We start from the raw sequence: 17,399 nt of genomic DNA, 5'->3' as shown, positions 1-17,399 counted from the left end.
GCCTCCTATATATACTGTCTTGAGATATACTGATTGGAAGAAAAACAGAATAGAAATGCAATAATGCCCTGCAATTATGGTAACAGTTTGCTGTCTTCAAAATACACCATCAGTCAACAGATTGTAACAGTGTATCCACATGAGGCAGAGATGTATACAGCAGACAGGGTACAGAAAAACATGAAATATAGCTCTCGAGTCCAAGTAAACTCCATGCCATCACACATTGGTAAAGAATATGAGAAGCATGAATGGGCAAATATAAAGGCTTCATCAGGATCCACCTTTGTGGCTGTGTGTTGTCCACGTTTGCTTTTTGGAAATTCGGATTTAACCCTGCTTCCCGTAGCACTTTTCCCATCTCACCTTTTCTAACAGCTAGTCACTCAAATTCCAGTGGTACAGCACTTGAACTCACTTTTCTTATACCTTATTGCATTTTCCTTTCCTAATGACCTATGAGCCAGTTCATATCATTGTCTGTTGTGACCTTGCTGTTATAGTGTGCATTCTTCATCTGTATTCTTTCTTTTCTCCATTGCAATCACTCATACTTAAACAAAAGACTTCAGCTAATGAAAATAACTAGAACAAATTGCTGAAACAATATGTAACACAGTAAACATGTGTGTAAAAATAGTATCTCAATATAATCATATCAAAAATACAGAAATATACAAATACCAGTATAGCAAAATAGAAATTGCACTAATAACATGAGTAATAAGCCTGTAAATAATGATTAAGCAAACAATTGAGAACATCTCCAAGCAAACAATGAGTTCAACAACATCAAATAAACAATTCACATGGATAATAAGTAAATAATGGTTCTCAATCACAAAAATGTAAGCCTTAATAGAATAGCAACTAGCAATAATATAGACTGAAGGAACACATTGTAAACTATTTAACCTATTCATAATATAGACTGTGAAAGCACATAATAAACTCAAACATATTTTCAAAAATTCAGTCTCTGAATGCTGGCAAAAAATCCCAAACTGTGCATTTGTCTAATAGATGCCCAACAAACACACTGTATGGGATTATATGCACACTTCAAATATAACATATAGCCTATTTAGAGAGCTCTAGAGTCTGTTGGTGTGTGTAAATGTGTGGGTGGATACTGGCAGGAGTTCATGTGCAAGCCTTGGAAGGTAAGCAGGGTCAACTCTAGTTACTACTTGCATGGGAAAACACCAATGGACAGGCTAGAAGCTATATTTCACCTCAGAGTATTCTTTGACTGAAAAATCCCCATGAAATCCATGGGGTTGCCAGAAGTCAACAGGCAACTTGAAGACACATCTATACACAACAATGCTGACTGTGGGAATATAATCAAATTCAGGTCCCTTTCTGAGGGGACTGGAGGCCTCTGGGAAGAAAGGAACTATGGGTTCTTCTTGGCCATATGGTATGCATTTTATGCATAGGAAGAGATGAAAGCTAAGCTCCATAATGTCATCATGATACATCTACTGTTAATTGTCTGTTGCCTTTCGTGCATGAGTACTATGTCTCATTCTCAATATGTAATATTATAACCACTGGTGCAATTAATTTGTCACTGATATTGTGGATGTGTCAATATTGTTACTGTTATTGTTTTGGCTTCTAATTTTCCATCAGGAGTACATACGATTGATATTTTGAGAATCTGGTGTAGCCATAGTGTTATGGGTGCCGATACATATCAGGACCATGAGAATGGCATGTTAGTTTCAGAATGTATTTCTTGCCTAAATATTTAAACACATAAATAACCTCCAGCTATTCCACCTTGTCATTTTAAGCCTTCTGACATTTATTGTTCTGAAGAGAAGAAAGGTCAAACTTATCAAATCTGCATTTATGGTTCCATGACATTTTTCTCCAACCAAATTTTTCTGAATTACAGAGGCAAGACAAATGTAGCTCATTTCAGAAAAGACCTTTTTCATCTATGCATGGCCGCCTATGCCTTAGCCCACATTTCTAAATATTCTTTCTACAAAGGAAAAACCATAATTCAATAGGTTCAAGAGAAATTTGAGAAACTATATTGGGAGATGGAGTTTGGTTCCAATCCTGTCACTTATCTATTAACAATGCATTTCTAGATATGTCAATTCAGAAATAAGCCTTATAGAGTTGAGAAGGATTTACTCCCAGGTAAGCTTGTATATCATAACTTCAGGCTTGCAAACCAGAACTCAGTACCACATACTTTCCAGGCTGCATAATAAAGCTGATTTCATTACAAAACTTTCCGTGGGTGTAAGCCATTCACCAGAGCTCATTTTCTGACCTTTAAATAGTCTCTTATCTCCAATCACTAATGGATTTTAAATAGCCTCTTATTTCCAGTCACATAGAGATAACTACAAAAGAATCTGATGGCTAAATGAGGTATTCCTCATCCTTGGTTTATAGGACTGCACCCCGAATAACCTGGACTAAAAAACTTAGGTCTCACTTTCCAAATACAATTAATAACTTACAGTGTCTTCTTTACACATAAACAAATATAAAGCAATTTGAATCCAGCTTTTGTTCCTCTGAGCAGTCAGTCTGCATGCAGATTTGTTATCATCTGTTGATTTTTAGCTATAATTATATTTCTGCCAAATATTTACATAAAGCAAAATCCCTTGAGGGACAGCCAGTTTCCAGAAACAGATGTACGAAATAGCCCCAGCTAAAGTAATCACTTTTAAAGAAACCCTGTATTTATTTTCTTATATCAAACACAATTCTTCTGGCTGATATATTGCACAAAGCATTATTGTCTATCAATATTTTAGTAGACTGTGTTACTGTTAGGAATTCTTTTAAAAGCCAACAGAATTTCAAGCAAGTGTAAATTGTATATTTCAAGAAAGCAAACTTCAGATTTCATTGACGCAAGTCTAAGTGTGAGACTCAGAGAGGAATAATAAATACATATCCTTACATTCAAAGAGCAGCTTGAACTTTGAATATCAAATGTACACAGTGACCTTCACATAAACAAGTTATAGACCAAGAAACATTTGCTGAAATTATGTGGCAAATAATTCCGACAAGTCAGAGACATCCATAAGCAGATAAGCTGTTTGCAAACAGGGAACGAGGCTACAGTTTGTCAGATAAATTATTTTTCATGAAAACTGCTAAGGAAAAGGAGGAGGAAAGTAACTCATAGCATGTAGAAGATATATTTTATTGGGTAGATCAGAGAAAATGCAGACATTCTGGCTGCTGATGCACTCATCCTTCTAACTAAACATGAGATATTTAAGGCGTGGCTCTTGTTCTTGTGAACAAGAACCATTTAAATGAATTAGCATTCCTGATACCAGTTTTAGTACCAAAAGTGTACAATCCTGAAGGACATCTAAGGATGGCCATGTTGGCCATAAAGCAAATCCAGTAACATCCAAATAATGATACCTTTATTGGACTAACCAAAACGCACAATTACATGTTGCAAGTTTTCGAAGTCATAAAAACCTCCAAACAAGAAGACTCCCTCACACTCCAAGTTCTCCATTGGTAAATGAGAATAATTGCATTTTTGTCATACAGATATGTGCCTTGTACTAATATTTCAGTATACTGGTAGCTTGCATGTGTGACTGTCAACAAGAAACATTGCTAGGCTGAGCAAGTCAATTCAGTACTGGGGGAGGGTATCCTCCCTCTGCCCCCCTCTGAAGTTTATTGCATGGGGTAGGATTAGTTTTGCTTTGTGAGGGAAGAGGGGAAGGAGGCTGAGTGGACTGAGAGGAAGAACTATGTCCTCCTAAAAGGTGAAACAACAATCTGGGCAGGAAGCAGTGGCAGCATGAAATCTATATCAGTTGGGCAGTGAATCACCTCCTGGTTTTAATATCCTAAAGGCACCAAATCTCAGATGATCTTGGAAACTAAGCAGGATCAGCCCTGATTAGTACTTGGATAATAGACCACAAATGAATTCCAGACACTGTAGGCTATATTTCAGAGGAGGGAACTGACAGAGCCACCTCTGAGAATTATCTGCCTTTAAAAGCATGTGAAATTCATGGGATTACCTTGTTGACAAGTGGCTTTAGAGAACATACACATATCCAAGTCACCTAACCTTTTTCCAAGGATGGGCTTCAGCACCTTGGATACCTCCCTTAAAATTTGGACTAAAACCCGTACTGTATTAAGACACTAGGCATCATTGGCCAGAAATACTCCTTTAGTCCCTTCTATGTTTGCTACATCTTGAATGGGAGGGGAAGAGAAATATGCCTCTTCCTGCCTTGTATTGAGCTCATTGTAGGGCTTACTAACCTGTGCTTCTAATGTTGTTGTTGTTGTTTTCAATGTCCGCTGATACATTTGTGTTGGAATTTGTGGGAGGACACTACAAGTCCTCACCTCATGGAGAGAAAACTTGATAAACTGCAGAATAGAATAAAGGAAACAGACATCCTTCCACTTCCTCTCCACTTCTGCCACCTCTTTTCCCTTCTCTTTCCGAGCTCTCTCTGTCTGCTTCTCATTACTAGTCTTTGCTTCCCCTTCACTGATCCCTACCTATTCATTCTTTACTTACTTTTCTTCTTAATCTCCTTGCTTTCCCTTCCTCCACTTCATCTGCCCCATCAATTTCCAGCTCTCCCAACAACCAAACTACCTTTCTGATTTTCCATCAACTAACCATTTGGAATTGTGCATCAGTATTTTTATTTTATTTTGAATTCAGTTTATTGCGGCAATGGTGATGGATAGAAAGAATGAACAGTGAAAGGATTTCTAAAATGACAGCACAGTATCTATACTGGTATTGAAAAATTCATTGTAGTTGACCTCAGGATGTGCCCTGACTTACTTCTTTTTAATTATCTCTCAATTACATTGTTGGGGTACAAGTGCTGCAGAGATGGGGATACCAGCTCCCTTTTGTGCATTATTTTCACATTATATCTGAAGAAGAACTACTGGTCTGAGATGATCTGGGATGAGATGCAAAAGAAATGAAAGATTTATTTCATCTAAAGTGATTTGGACAAATAATTAATTGGTCGCCTTTTAATACTGTAAAATGTATAGGAATGCTAACAATTATTCCAATATTTACAGGTATACGTGCAAATTAGCAGCATGCAAATTATATGCAGATTTGTGTCTAAGAGTCTGAGCTCAAAATCTTTCAAGTGCCTAGCAACAATAACTGTGTCCAAGTAGAGTTGTGTGGAAGGATCCTTTCAGTGAAACTTAGGTCATGCAGAAAAACCTCTTCATATATACTTCAGCTGCAGTTAAATTGTTCTTTGAATGCCATTTCCAAACAGTACATTGAGAACAAGTGGGATTCAGTGCATTGAAGGGTTGTTGGTTTTTGTTTTTTGTTTTTTTAATGTCAAGGTAGGGTTCTAATTCAAGAGAAACATGGCTGTGGACAAGTTATAATCTCCCTGCTTAAATTCCTCATTTATAAACCAGGAGTCGCAATCACCACAGCAGCTAGTGTAGAACAGGAACAAAAAAAATGGATGTAGAACACACAGAGAGACACACAGAAGCATTTATATACACTAAAGTTCCATGGAAGTCAATAGGATTTAGGAAGGCATGAAAGCCTTAATTTCAAAAGTCCTTTGCACATCAAATGCACATTCAATTAATGATCAAATCAACTCAAGATTTTCATGCTTAAAATATCAAACATGCTTCTAAATTTGATTGACATCAATGAATATCAATGAGGAAGATGTTCCTTTTGGATGGTAGCAAAGTTATATCAGACATTGTTCTGCATCTGAAATTAAATCCCAGTCAAAGGATACAAATACCATTAATTTAAGTATAAGCAAAATAGTTGCAGGACGATGAGTGAAAAAACAAGGCAAACATCAGAATAATGTAACTATTTATATTAACTTTCACACAAAAACCCTAGTTTAATTATTTACTCTAACTCACTTTTTGTTGTTATTAGGATTATTAGCAAGCGAACCAAAATCACAACCTAAAATTCATATTCCACAGGGACCACTGAATATTGTGCTCTAAGCCTAAATGTATATTGACATGGCAGATGAAAACTGATATAACTGAAGAATTCCAATTGTTCTTATAAAACTGTAGTTTCTAAGATTCCTGAGAAAAGCTATGCCAGATATATGGGTATAAAAAGACTGAAATTGATAGTTTTTATGTATATATATATACACTGTAAGTGCCTGTGAGTTTGTGTACACATTTTTCGTGGGATTATATTATGGGAGTTGTTAGCAGACCATCAAAATGTGCTAAAGTTAGGCTAAATTTACTTCCTAACAGACTGTCACACAGCCCTAGTGAGCTACTTCTGGACACTACATGGAGATTAAGAACTTGGAAGTTTACTTTAAAAGAAAAAAGGTTCATCCCCATCCCTTGTTATAGTGTATACAGATATGTTCAGGGAGTGTTACTTGCTACATTACATTTGCTTTTTGTTACTGTTCCATTGCTTTTTCTGGGGGAAGAGGTCTTAAATTGAATATCACAATGGCATGAAATAAAAAAAAGATTTACTGAAAACTTCTCTAATATCTATCAACAGGCTCAGGAAAAGAAACTAGGAACTTTAGCACAACAGCCTGCTTTCCTGCCACAATTACACTAGTTTAAAAATGGAAGCATACTTGGTTTGCATAATTTCTTGTCACACTTTCCCCTACAATAGCACTTTACTGATACACAGTTGTGGGATCTCTTTTCCACACTGCCAAATCCAGGAGGAAGGGGAGAATGAGTGATCCTGGTTGTCAACCGCCTCCCAAAGCCAGCTGCTCTGTGAATGTACACAGAGCAGCCAGCTTTGGGAAGGTGTTGGCAACCATGATCACTGTGAGGGGAGAGTGGGAGAGGAACAAAATCACTCTTACTCACACCACATGACTGCCTGAAAAGCAGAACTGCAGCTGATGAGACCTAATGCATGAAAGCAGTAATGTAACAGCAGCAAGACTGAAAGCCTATGGATGGGTTTTGCCTGTCCGTTTAAAAGGTGCACCACAGTAACAAATAGGATGTAAGGCAGAAGTAGAATGAACATGACATTGTTCAATAAGTGCAGGCCAAAAATGCTTTTACCCTGTTAAAATCCCTCTTTTCCCACCAGTGTGATAAAAGTCCTAGATAAATGTGACTTTTTACACTCTCCTCCTTTAATGCCATTTTCACTAATTAACATTACTATTAAAACAAGTAGGCTTGCAACCACACAAAAGAAAATTAAGCAGTCACAGCAATGTACTGCCATAATACATTTAACATTTACTACAAGGATGTAATCGAAAACAACTCATGGAATGTAATATCTGTCCCAGCCAGTAGAGCAGTTTACCACATGGGTCTCTATAATCAATCTGGGGAGTACCAGAAATGCATATCAGGGCATGGAGATTCACCACATGATGGGAGAGATCCATGTCCTAAGTAATTCTAGTAATTCTCCATTCCATGGCACAAATGCTTCCACTTGTAATGTAAAATCATTTTGGCAACTTCTCTATAGTGATTATCATGTGTGTTGTACCAAAGTAATACCGAGTGTAATGTTCATCGGCTATACAGTTGTCAGAGCAATTAATAGAGATTCTCAGTCACATAACTGAAGAAATGTGGGGGGTGAGGACCACACTGGGTGACACTAGGAAGAGGAATGATAACTAGTTGGGCCCTTCTCCCCCTTTGGGGCAAGAGCGGTGCATGTGTGTCCTTGCGAACTGCTCCAGTCCCAGGATTCTTCCCAGGGAGAAAGCCTGGGACTGGAGAAGCAGGAAGGGTGTACATCAAGCTGAAGCCTGGTGGGACAGCATGCCCTTTTGGCCACCACCACCCACCCAACAGACCCCACCCTGCACTGGGTGACACCCAGCATGGGGACACCACTGGAGATTATTAAACAGCTTCCCCTAACACAAGTTGTCACTCTCTCAATGATATTGAACTACTGTTCCCATCAATCCTAATCAGCATAGCCTATGGTGAATGGTGGTGGGAGCTGCAACTCTGCAATAGCTACTTACACAATCACCATCCCTGCTGCAATATAAATCAATTGAAACCAACAGTCAAATTCCACAATATCACCTATACCTAGAAAGTCACAGAGGAGGGCACTCCACATATACAGTATATGGAGAGGCACTCATTCAAGTGTTGAGATTCCAAGCCATTTAAGGCTTTAAATGTCACTACAAGTACCCTGAATTCAGTCCAGAAGTATACTGGCAATCAGTGCAATACCTTTAAAACCAGCGTTATGTGGGTTTTGTATGGTATTCTGGTCAGAGGTTTAGCTGTTACATTTTGCACTAGTTGCAGTTTCTGAGTCATCTTCAAGGGCAGGCCCACACACAACATATTGCAGAAGCTTAAGTGGGCAGTTACATGGACTACTGTGGTTAACCTATCACTGTCCAGGCAAAGCTGTAGCTGGTGCACCAGTTGAAACTGGGCCCAAGCACGCTGAGCTATGGATTCTAGACATCTCCAATGCACAGTAAATCTTACCTTGCAGGCTTTTCCTAAATCAAAAGCTCACCAAAATGCAGTAGAGTTCATGTACAGTTCCAAAAACCATTCTATACTTCAGTTGACAGTTTGTGCTATACCAGTGGTCTAAATTTGTTTGTTATTCCCAAAGATCCATAAAATTAGTGGAACTTACATAGGTGCTTACTTACCAATTCTTCTCTGATTAGATGAGTCTTCTCTTACAAGAACTAATAATTGGATTTAGGTCAATTGGATTTATGTGGTCCTCCAGATGGTGCTGAACTGTAACTTCCATGAGCATTAACAAGTTTAAGTGAGGAATGTTCAGGGTTGCAATTCAACAACATCTGGAGGGCTATATGATTCTTACCTCAATTTAAGCAACCCCCCCCCCTTGTACATGCCTTTTTGACACTGACATATGTGTCCCCTTTATTCTCTTATTTTCGATTGTAAATGGTCAGAGTTTAGGCTACTTAAAACTTGAAGCAGCTTTGGTTTGTAAGGAGTACAAATGAAAATCAAAAGCTAGACTGATAGAGTCCTTCAGAGCAACATTCCAGAGGCTTTTAAAGCGTGAGCTGGCAATAACTCTAACAAGAATGCAATTACAAGCTCATGCCACCTGAACAGCTTCAGACATAACCCCCCAGGCTAAATTATTATTGGCCCACGTGTGTGCTATAGATTAGGTATAAATGCATCCTCACATCTCAAATGGGTATGTTATACATTGCTATTAGAAACTCTGTTCAACCTATCAATCTCGCTCATGCATCAAGGCGTCATGACTTTCAGAATCATCACCAGACTATGCGACACTGTCTGTGTGTGTTTTTATATACAGCCTCAGATACGCTCCTTTGGATAGGTAGCTAATAATATATAGGTAACCAATTCATAACCACATGAAATTAAATCCTTCTTATCCATCCATTACTGAAATATCCCAACACACAATTGCTTAAAGTAGCAAATGAAAACTACTTCCCAGGAGATTTCCTTGTAGCTGAAGTGCATGACCCTACTCATACTTTCAATGGAGTTTTCTTTGCAAAGGAAAATCTTTCTTGCTGTTCCATTTTGTCCCTGCAAAGCAGAGCAGGTCATTGCTTTGCCATCATCACACAGATTGCATCTCTTTCTCATGTGAGTGGAACATGCTATTCGTACAAATGACCTACCACACACAAAGGTATGAGTCTTCCCTCTAAAAAAAAGGTACCTGAGTGGAGGGGAGATTGTGTGAACTTGGCATTAATGTGAGCAGATGGATGTATGGAACATGAGGTTCACACAAGATTATTTATGTGGTTAATAATATGGAACTGGTTTGCTTCTCCACCATGCAAAAATGACATTGTCACAAGTAAATGTAGAAACTGAAACTTTATTGAAGCAGATGTTTCAGCCTGAGGTATTTCATCACACTTCAAAAATTGCAGCATTTACCACAATGAAACTTATGGGTCGAAATCCAGCTATTAGCCCCACAGAATCATCAGAAACTTTGTATATCAACATTTATATTTTTCATTAGTTCAGTGAGTCTAGTTGGAACTAACAACTGGATTTAGCTCTTGCCTTTCTCAAATTGTGAATTTTATGGCAAGCTTTGAAGATCTTTCAAAAAGTTGCAGTATCAAAGGTTAGGAATGGCACACTAGACTCCCCTTACAAGAGTAGGCATTTCATCTAAGTGTTTTTATTGCCACTTTCTAAAGAAAGATCCTCAAAGCATCTGCACCCATCCTTTTAGATTACTTTTCTTATGTTTTTTTCTGTCTGCTTAAATACAGTCTGTGAAACTAAGGGTCATTCTTTATAAGAAGAATAATTTGTTAAATAAGGAAATGGTGAACTTCAGCTAAACATTTTTCAATGTGCGTATGTGTGTGTGACAATTAAGATGATTAGGACATTTACTGGAACTTCTTGCTTATCTGAAAACAAGGCAGAGTTCAGCTGCATTTCCCAAACCATCAATATTGTAATGGTAGTTGACATGAAGAACAACTTTGCAAGCCAACAACACAAAAAATGACAAATTAATTATGTATCTCCACTTGTGCCAGTTGTGAACTACCCACTAGAAATGGAATGAGGAAAAACCTACTGTTTATCAAATAGAGTGTAAAGGCTTTGCATTGTTGACTTTAGGGCTGCATTGTCTGCAACATGTTTGCCATTAACATGAGCACTGGAACAACTGCTTAGTTGTCTTTGGGGGATGATCTCAACTCTGGCATTTCTGCAGCAGCTTGGCTGATATTAACAAATTTGAAAGTGCTTGTGAAGATGAGATGCTACCTATGAATGGCATTATCAACAAAACATTGATTAGACGCGCCTTAAAAACTGAGTGGATGGATATGCTTAACAACAGCAAATCTTACCATTAAGGCAGTAGTTCTGAATTAACAGCCAAAAGATCTTAAAATATACATATCACACATGCAAACACACACACATTTAAGCAAACTTGAGTCATTAAATCATTCATTTAATGGGAGTAGGTGACACATAGACAGAATCTTATTCACAACCAATTCAAGTAGTAAAAAGAACTCCACTTCTCCACAAATCACATTCTTGATTCTGGAAGAGAGCAAAGCTACAAGTGTTATTTTTAGCTGGACATCTCGTTAGGGTTTTAAAAACCATAATATGGGATACATGCCCTTCTTTTGTTAGACAGCTTTCAATCTATATTGTAGCCACTGAAGAAATTCCAGAAATTCAAAACTTTTAGGCCCATGGATTAAAATATAAAACAGAAGCTGGATACTTCAGATTTCATTTTCAAATCGATTGGAGGACCTATATATCTTGAAAGATTTATTTATAGCCACTCTTCAGGCCATTATGTATGGGGTTACTGATGTTTTATTGATCAGGGTACTGCTTAATAACCACCAGCCTATGCCCTTATGGCATATTATAAAAGATATGATGTTAACTAGAAATTATTTAAAATTTACAGCAACAACAACAGATCCAGTTGAGATGATATCTGTGCTGGAAAGAAAGAATAACATCTTAATTAGGAAGTTCACATGGTGGAGGGATAGAACAAAGACACAGGAGATGCAGTGATCACTTATAGTAATCATACTAAACCAAGACTGGGCTGTAAATGACCCACCAAGACTGTTTTTGCAGCTCTCAGAGCCATCAGGCTTCTCTGGACTATCCTTTTTTCTGGCAAAAAGGTGCACTGCATATCCTAGAAGCATCTAGGAGTAGCAATTTGATTTTTAAATAGAGTGCAGGGCTCCTCTGTGCTGTTTAAAAATTTAAAAGTAGCTATTTTTTTCAAAACCCAGTTGAACTTTGAGCCATTACCATTTTCTCTGGGTTTTTTTTTTTTTTTTTTGGGGGGGGGGGCATTTTTGATATCCTGTGCAGACCCTTGATAGTTTTGGGAGCAGAAAAGAGCCTCCCTCTGACCTGTTGAAGTTATCTGCACTTGTACAAGTGGCATCCATGTAGCTGACCATTGAGTTAATGACTTAGAACAGCCTTGAGTGAGCAGCTTCATTGAGGAAGGACAGACATTTCCTGGTCAAGGACTAATCTTCAGCAGTCATTGTTGCCCAGAGCACCACTCATCCATGGAAGGTTCCCATTCCCTCCCTTAGGTAAAAGATTTTGAGAGATGTGCTTCCCAGAATAAAACAGAAGGGCACTTCAAGCTCCAGAGCAAAAGTCCCATATGACAGCCTTTCACATTACTTCCATCCTGGCATAAGAAATAAGACAAGCCTGGAAGAATCAGGGCATAGGCCAGATACAGCTTTCAGGCTGCCAGTTGGCCATAGCTGCCTTAAAATATGGAAGCAGAGCCCTTAGGATAGAAAAAATGCACTGAAAAGCATGATGCTAAAGAATTTCCCTGTCTATACACGTTTCTCTCTTTTCAGACAGTATCCGTTTTTTCTATGCAGGCTGATTCTATGCAATACATTTTGAGATTTTCAGTATGCTATTCAGTTTGTATATGTATAACATACCGTGCAGTACTTTCTGTGAAACGTTTACTCTAAAAAGGCCAAAAGGAAGCCAGAACTACCATGGAACCAGTAGACTAAGGGCTGGAATCTGATACTCTGCCTCATTAAACCTCAACACTTGTATGTTTCTGCATTTTAGCTTTACATTAATAAGACAACATGAATGTAAATTTTAATGCTTCCTATTAGGAACATTAAGGAGCTGGCTGTATCCCACTTTATCTTTCTATATATGAGTTGCTGTCCAAATTGTAACATCTGCATCTGAGCAGAGTAAACTATACGGACAAATTATTAACTGTTTCATACAATTATGGTATCATACATTTACAACATGGAGTTTTAATTGTGTGTGTGTCTTCAAGTCACCTGTTGATTTATGGCAACCCAATGAATTTCATAGGGTTTTCTAAGGCAAAGAATACTTCCTTCCTCTGAAATATATCCTACAGCACCTGCTATTTGTTGGCAGTCTCCCAATTACACTATTTCTTTTGGGACCTTTTTGAAAACATGCTGATACAGTCAATGGAAATCTCTTGATTCAGGCATATGTTAAATGCACCTGCACCGAAACTCTGAAAAATGGTTACTCAACAGTTAACTTAATGGAAGAAAATGTAATATTAAAATTAAAACTGGTAAGTGGTTAGTCATTAATAGGTTGACAGATTTAGAAGTTGTAAATTTACACGGGACCTCAGAGAGGGAGCTTCTGGATCCCAGCTAAGAACATGCCATGTTTACAAATCAACCGCTTTATGAAGTTGTTTCTAAAGGGGTAACTCAAAAGCGCAAACTATTTTTTACAACCATGGTTGTTCCAATAAAACATATCCTTTTGTTCATTCTTCATGTCTAGTTTTACAGAAACAACAGACTCAAACCTTACTGTTCTATTCAGTATTCCTTTAAATGTGACATTTCTTTTTATCACACATATATTTATTGGAAAAAATCCCAATGAACTCAGTGGGACTTCCTCCTGGGAACGCAAAGATAGGGCTGAACTTTTAGTCAGCCATCTAACAATTCAGCCCTCCAGATGTTATGGGACTGCAAGTCATAGCTTTCCTATTCAACACAGTCAGTGGGGAGAGATCATGGGAGTAGCAGTTGAACAACATCTGGAAGGCCACACACTTCTTACCCTGTTCTAGAAAGGCAACAGACTAATATTTGCATTTCCATAGATAAAATTAACCAAGCTCTGCAACCAGAGCAGCCCACAGCTTAGCTACTCCATAGTATAGGATGCTCATCCAGGTCCTCTGGATTTCTTCCTTGCAGCTATAATGAGCTTGCCTTTTATTATTTTCTAGAGGAAAAGGCAATTTCCTTGATCAAATCATCCTTTGCTCGACCTTCTGCTACTACAACAGGCCCAAAGGTCCTGGACAGCCTCTTGCCGGTAAGCCTGCAGTATATTATTTTGCGATGGGCACCTCAAGGGAAAAGGATTGGAGGAGAATTGGAAATTTTGACAAACACCACTAGAAGAGGCAAGTCCATTTCAGTTAACTCTTTCAATTCCGTTCCAAGACACACACACCTTTCTACAGGGCCTCCTTCTAAGCTTTTGTGTGACTTTACAGAGCATTTTAAAAACTCTTCCAGGGGGAATCTCTCTGCATACTGATTCTACAGACTAACACAGCTATACCTTTGAATTCTTCCTCTTGGTAAGTTTCACAAACTTTCTCCCAGACCAGACTTTGGAAATAAAATAAAATAAAATAAAAGCAAGCAGGCAACCCACTGATCTTCTCTGAACAAGGAAACAGTATGTGGCCCCTTTGAGACTAACTGAAAGACATTGACTTCCTGAAATGCATTTGGAGGAGGTATATTTGAGGAAGTGCCTCCAGGAAGTAGACTGAAGTCTAGGAAAGCTCATGCTGCCAACTTCTTTCCTTAGTTAGTCTCTAAAGTGATACAAGATCTCTCTACTGAAAGAAAGAAGATGGCAGCATGACTTTTCCTAGACTTAAGTCTACTTCCTACCAAATTCATCTGTGGTATTAGAATTTAGTCTAGAAAAGTTCATGCTGCCAACTTCTTTCTTTAGTCGGTCTCAAAGGTGCTACAAGATCTCTCTACATACTGAAATAAAGAAGTTGGCAACATGAGCTTTCATGGTCTAAAGTCTACTTCTTCAGGTGCATACATAAAGAATTTTGAATTTGAATTGACATTCTCACATATCAATGGCATATATAAGTCAGTCCCTGGCTTCCTGTCCACCAAATGCATCTGAGGGAGTAGACTTAAGTGTACGAAAGCTCATGCTGCCAACTTCTTTCTTTAGTCGTTCTCAAAGGGCTACAAGATCTCTCTACATTAATATTATTATATCCAAATGCATCTGGGGAAGTAGACTGAAGCCTAGGAAAGCTCCTGCCACCAACTTCTTTTCTTTTGTCGGGCTCAAAGGTGCTAAAAGAGCTCTCTCCATACTGAAAGAAAGAAGCTGGTGGCACGAGCTTTCCTATACTTCAGTCTACTTCCTCAGATGCATTTGGATATAATAATAATAATAATAAGGTAGAGAGACCTTGTAGTCTCTTTGAAACTAACGGAAAGGAAGCAGTTGGGGGCCTGAGCTTCCCTGCTGGCCCCTCCACTTTGCCGGAGCTGCTACTCACCCGGGGCGGCCACTTGGAAGGCGAGGCGGGGCTGGGAGGCCCTGATGGCGGCGGAGAGGCGCCCTTCCCTGCCTTGGAAGGAGGCCTTCCTCTCGGGCATGAGCCGGATCCGGAGGCGTCCTTCTCCGGAGCGGAGCCACCAGCTGAACTCCTCGGAGAGGCCGAACTCCAGCTGGGCCCCTGGCTCCCCTTGGCAGCCCTGCCGGAGCTTGCCTTCGCCCACTTCCAGGACCAGCTGCTTGGCGCGGCGGAGCTTGCGGGCGGCGGGGCCTTTCAGCACCTTGGACGGCGCCCGGGCCGCCCCTCCTCCTTTCCCCAACGGCTCCGCGGCCGAGGAAGAGGAGGCGCTGGGGCTCCTGGGCAGCCAAGGGCCGGCGGCAAGAAGAAGCGGAGGGCAGTCCAGCACCAACCGGCACCGCGCCTTGAAGGGAGCCGCCGAGGGCTCCAGCAGCAGCTCCCGCAAGTAGGTGCGGAAGAGGGAAGGCACGATGAAATCCAGGGCCAGGCTCTTGCGCTGCAGCCGGGAGAAGCTGGGGGCGGAGGCGGCGGTGCGGGAGCCCTGGAGGCCGGCCCCAGCCCCCGAAGCAGCCAGGAGCAAGAAGGCCAGGAGGAGGCCGGCGGGAAGAGCCCACGCCGCCCTCATCCTCATCTGGGGCTGGCTTGCTTTCGGGGAATCTCCGGACTCAGTCCTCTCGCTTTCCTTTCTCAGCCCGACTCTGGCTCCTCTCCTTCCGACCGCATCACCAGCCTCTCAAGGAAGGTCCTGGGTGCCAGCCTCCGAGGAGGAGGAGGAGGAGCGTGGGTTTCCCCTCTGGATCTCTGGCTCTGGAGACCCTATTGGCGGCCAGTTCCCCTCGGAAGCCCCGTCCAAGAAGAGTCCGACCCGTCGCCTCCTTTTTGGGTGGAAACGAGATAGCCCCCCCCCCTCCTCCTGGGAAGCAGACCGCCTCTTCCACTCGTGGAGGGAGATTCCTGGAGGCCACGCAGGGAAGGAGGCGTCCTCCTCCAGCCGCTTTGCAAAGTCCGCCTCGCTGCCTCCGAAGAGGGGAAGGGACGCCCGCCCCAGACCCGGCTTTCCCGCTAGAGCTTGGCAGGGAGAGCTCTTCTCCCGAAGCCCTTGCTCTCTTCAGGAAGAGTGCCTTTTCCCCTCTCTGTCAGTCTCTCTCCTTCCCCCGTTCACACGACGGCTGGCCCCCGACCCGGCTTTCCCGCTGGAGCTTCCCTTCCCTCCAGGCTCTTTCTTCTTCGGGAGTCCTTTCTCTAGTCTGGAGCAGCTCTCTTGGAGCCTCTCTCTCTCTCTCTCTCTCTCTCAACTCCCTCCTTCCCTAGTTCACACGGCGTCTTCCTCCAACCCGGGTTTGCCGCTAGAGCTTGGCAGGGAGAGCCATTCCCTTCCCTTCAGGCTCTTCTTCGGAAGTCCTTGTTCTCTTCCGGGAGGAATTCTCCTGGAGCCTTTCTCTCTTTCCCTCTCTCTCTCTCTTTCTCCTTCCCTTGTTCACACGACGGATTCCTCCGACCCGAGTTCCCAGCTAGAGCTTCCCTTCTCTCCAGGCTCTTCTTCGGGAGCCCTCTCTCCCTTCGGAAGGAGCTCCCTTGGAGCCTTTCTTCCTCTCTCCCTCTTGCCTCTAAATTAGAAGGGGACCCCCCCCTTTTTTTTTCCCTCCCTTCCTTTTTGGCGGGAAGGGCGTCCTCCCTTCCAATTCCTTCAGGAGTCTCGCCTTACAGGGGGCGAACCCCCCAGCCTTTGCCAAGTGAGGAGTTTTATTCCCTGCCAGTTAAGTCGCCCTCCTCCTTTCCAAGTGGAGGGAAAAAGGAAGTGGAGGAGGAGGAGGAGGAGGAGGAGAAGTAACAGCAGCAGAGGCGGCTGCTGATGCTAATACTACAGCTGCTGCTGCTGCTGCTGCTTCCTCCGCCGCTGCCCTTCCGCTCCTTCTGCTGCTGCTGGCGCTGCTCTCCTTGGCTCCGCTCTCCTCCTCCTCCTCCTCTTCGTCGTCTTCGTAGCGGCGGAGCTTTCTGACAGGCTCCAACTACCCGCCATAAGCCAGGCTTTGCCCGGGCAGCGCTGACATCACGCGCGAGCGCGGCTCCCGCCAGCCAATGGGCGCCTCAGGAGGACTCATTATGCAAATGAGCCCTTGGCGCTGGGAGGCTCTCGCTGGAGAAAGACCATTCAGAAAAGCCACCGGCGGGGCTGCCTCCAGACTGGAGAAATAATCCGCTTTGGCACCGCTTTGACTCTTTGCTA

At 41.5% G+C, this 17,399-nt stretch overlaps 1 protein-coding gene across 1 annotated transcript in view; it reads right to left on the bottom strand.

Annotated features, from left to right (window-relative positions):
- The window catches only part of ALK (ALK receptor tyrosine kinase), an 809,244-nt gene extending 793,242 nt beyond the window's left edge, over positions 1 to 16,002 (bottom strand). Inside the window, exon 1 of the mRNA XM_089529545.1 lies at positions 15,155 to 16,002. Coding sequence (XP_089385671.1) covers positions 15,155 to 15,803 — 649 coding nt within the window. The 5' untranslated portion in view covers positions 15,804 to 16,002. The remainder of the gene's footprint in view (positions 1 to 15,154) is intronic.
- Positions 16,003 to 17,399: the final 1,397 nt, after the last annotated feature.

The sequence above is a fragment of the Sceloporus occidentalis genome, unplaced genomic scaffold (genome assembly GCF_023333645.1).
Source record: "Sceloporus occidentalis isolate IW3139 unplaced genomic scaffold, rSceOcc1.0.p SCAF_6, whole genome shotgun sequence".
Taxonomy (NCBI): Eukaryota; Metazoa; Chordata; class Lepidosauria; order Squamata; family Phrynosomatidae; genus Sceloporus; species Sceloporus occidentalis.
Note: the sequence above shows the minus strand (reverse complement) of the source record. Positions and strands in the feature narration are given on the sequence as shown.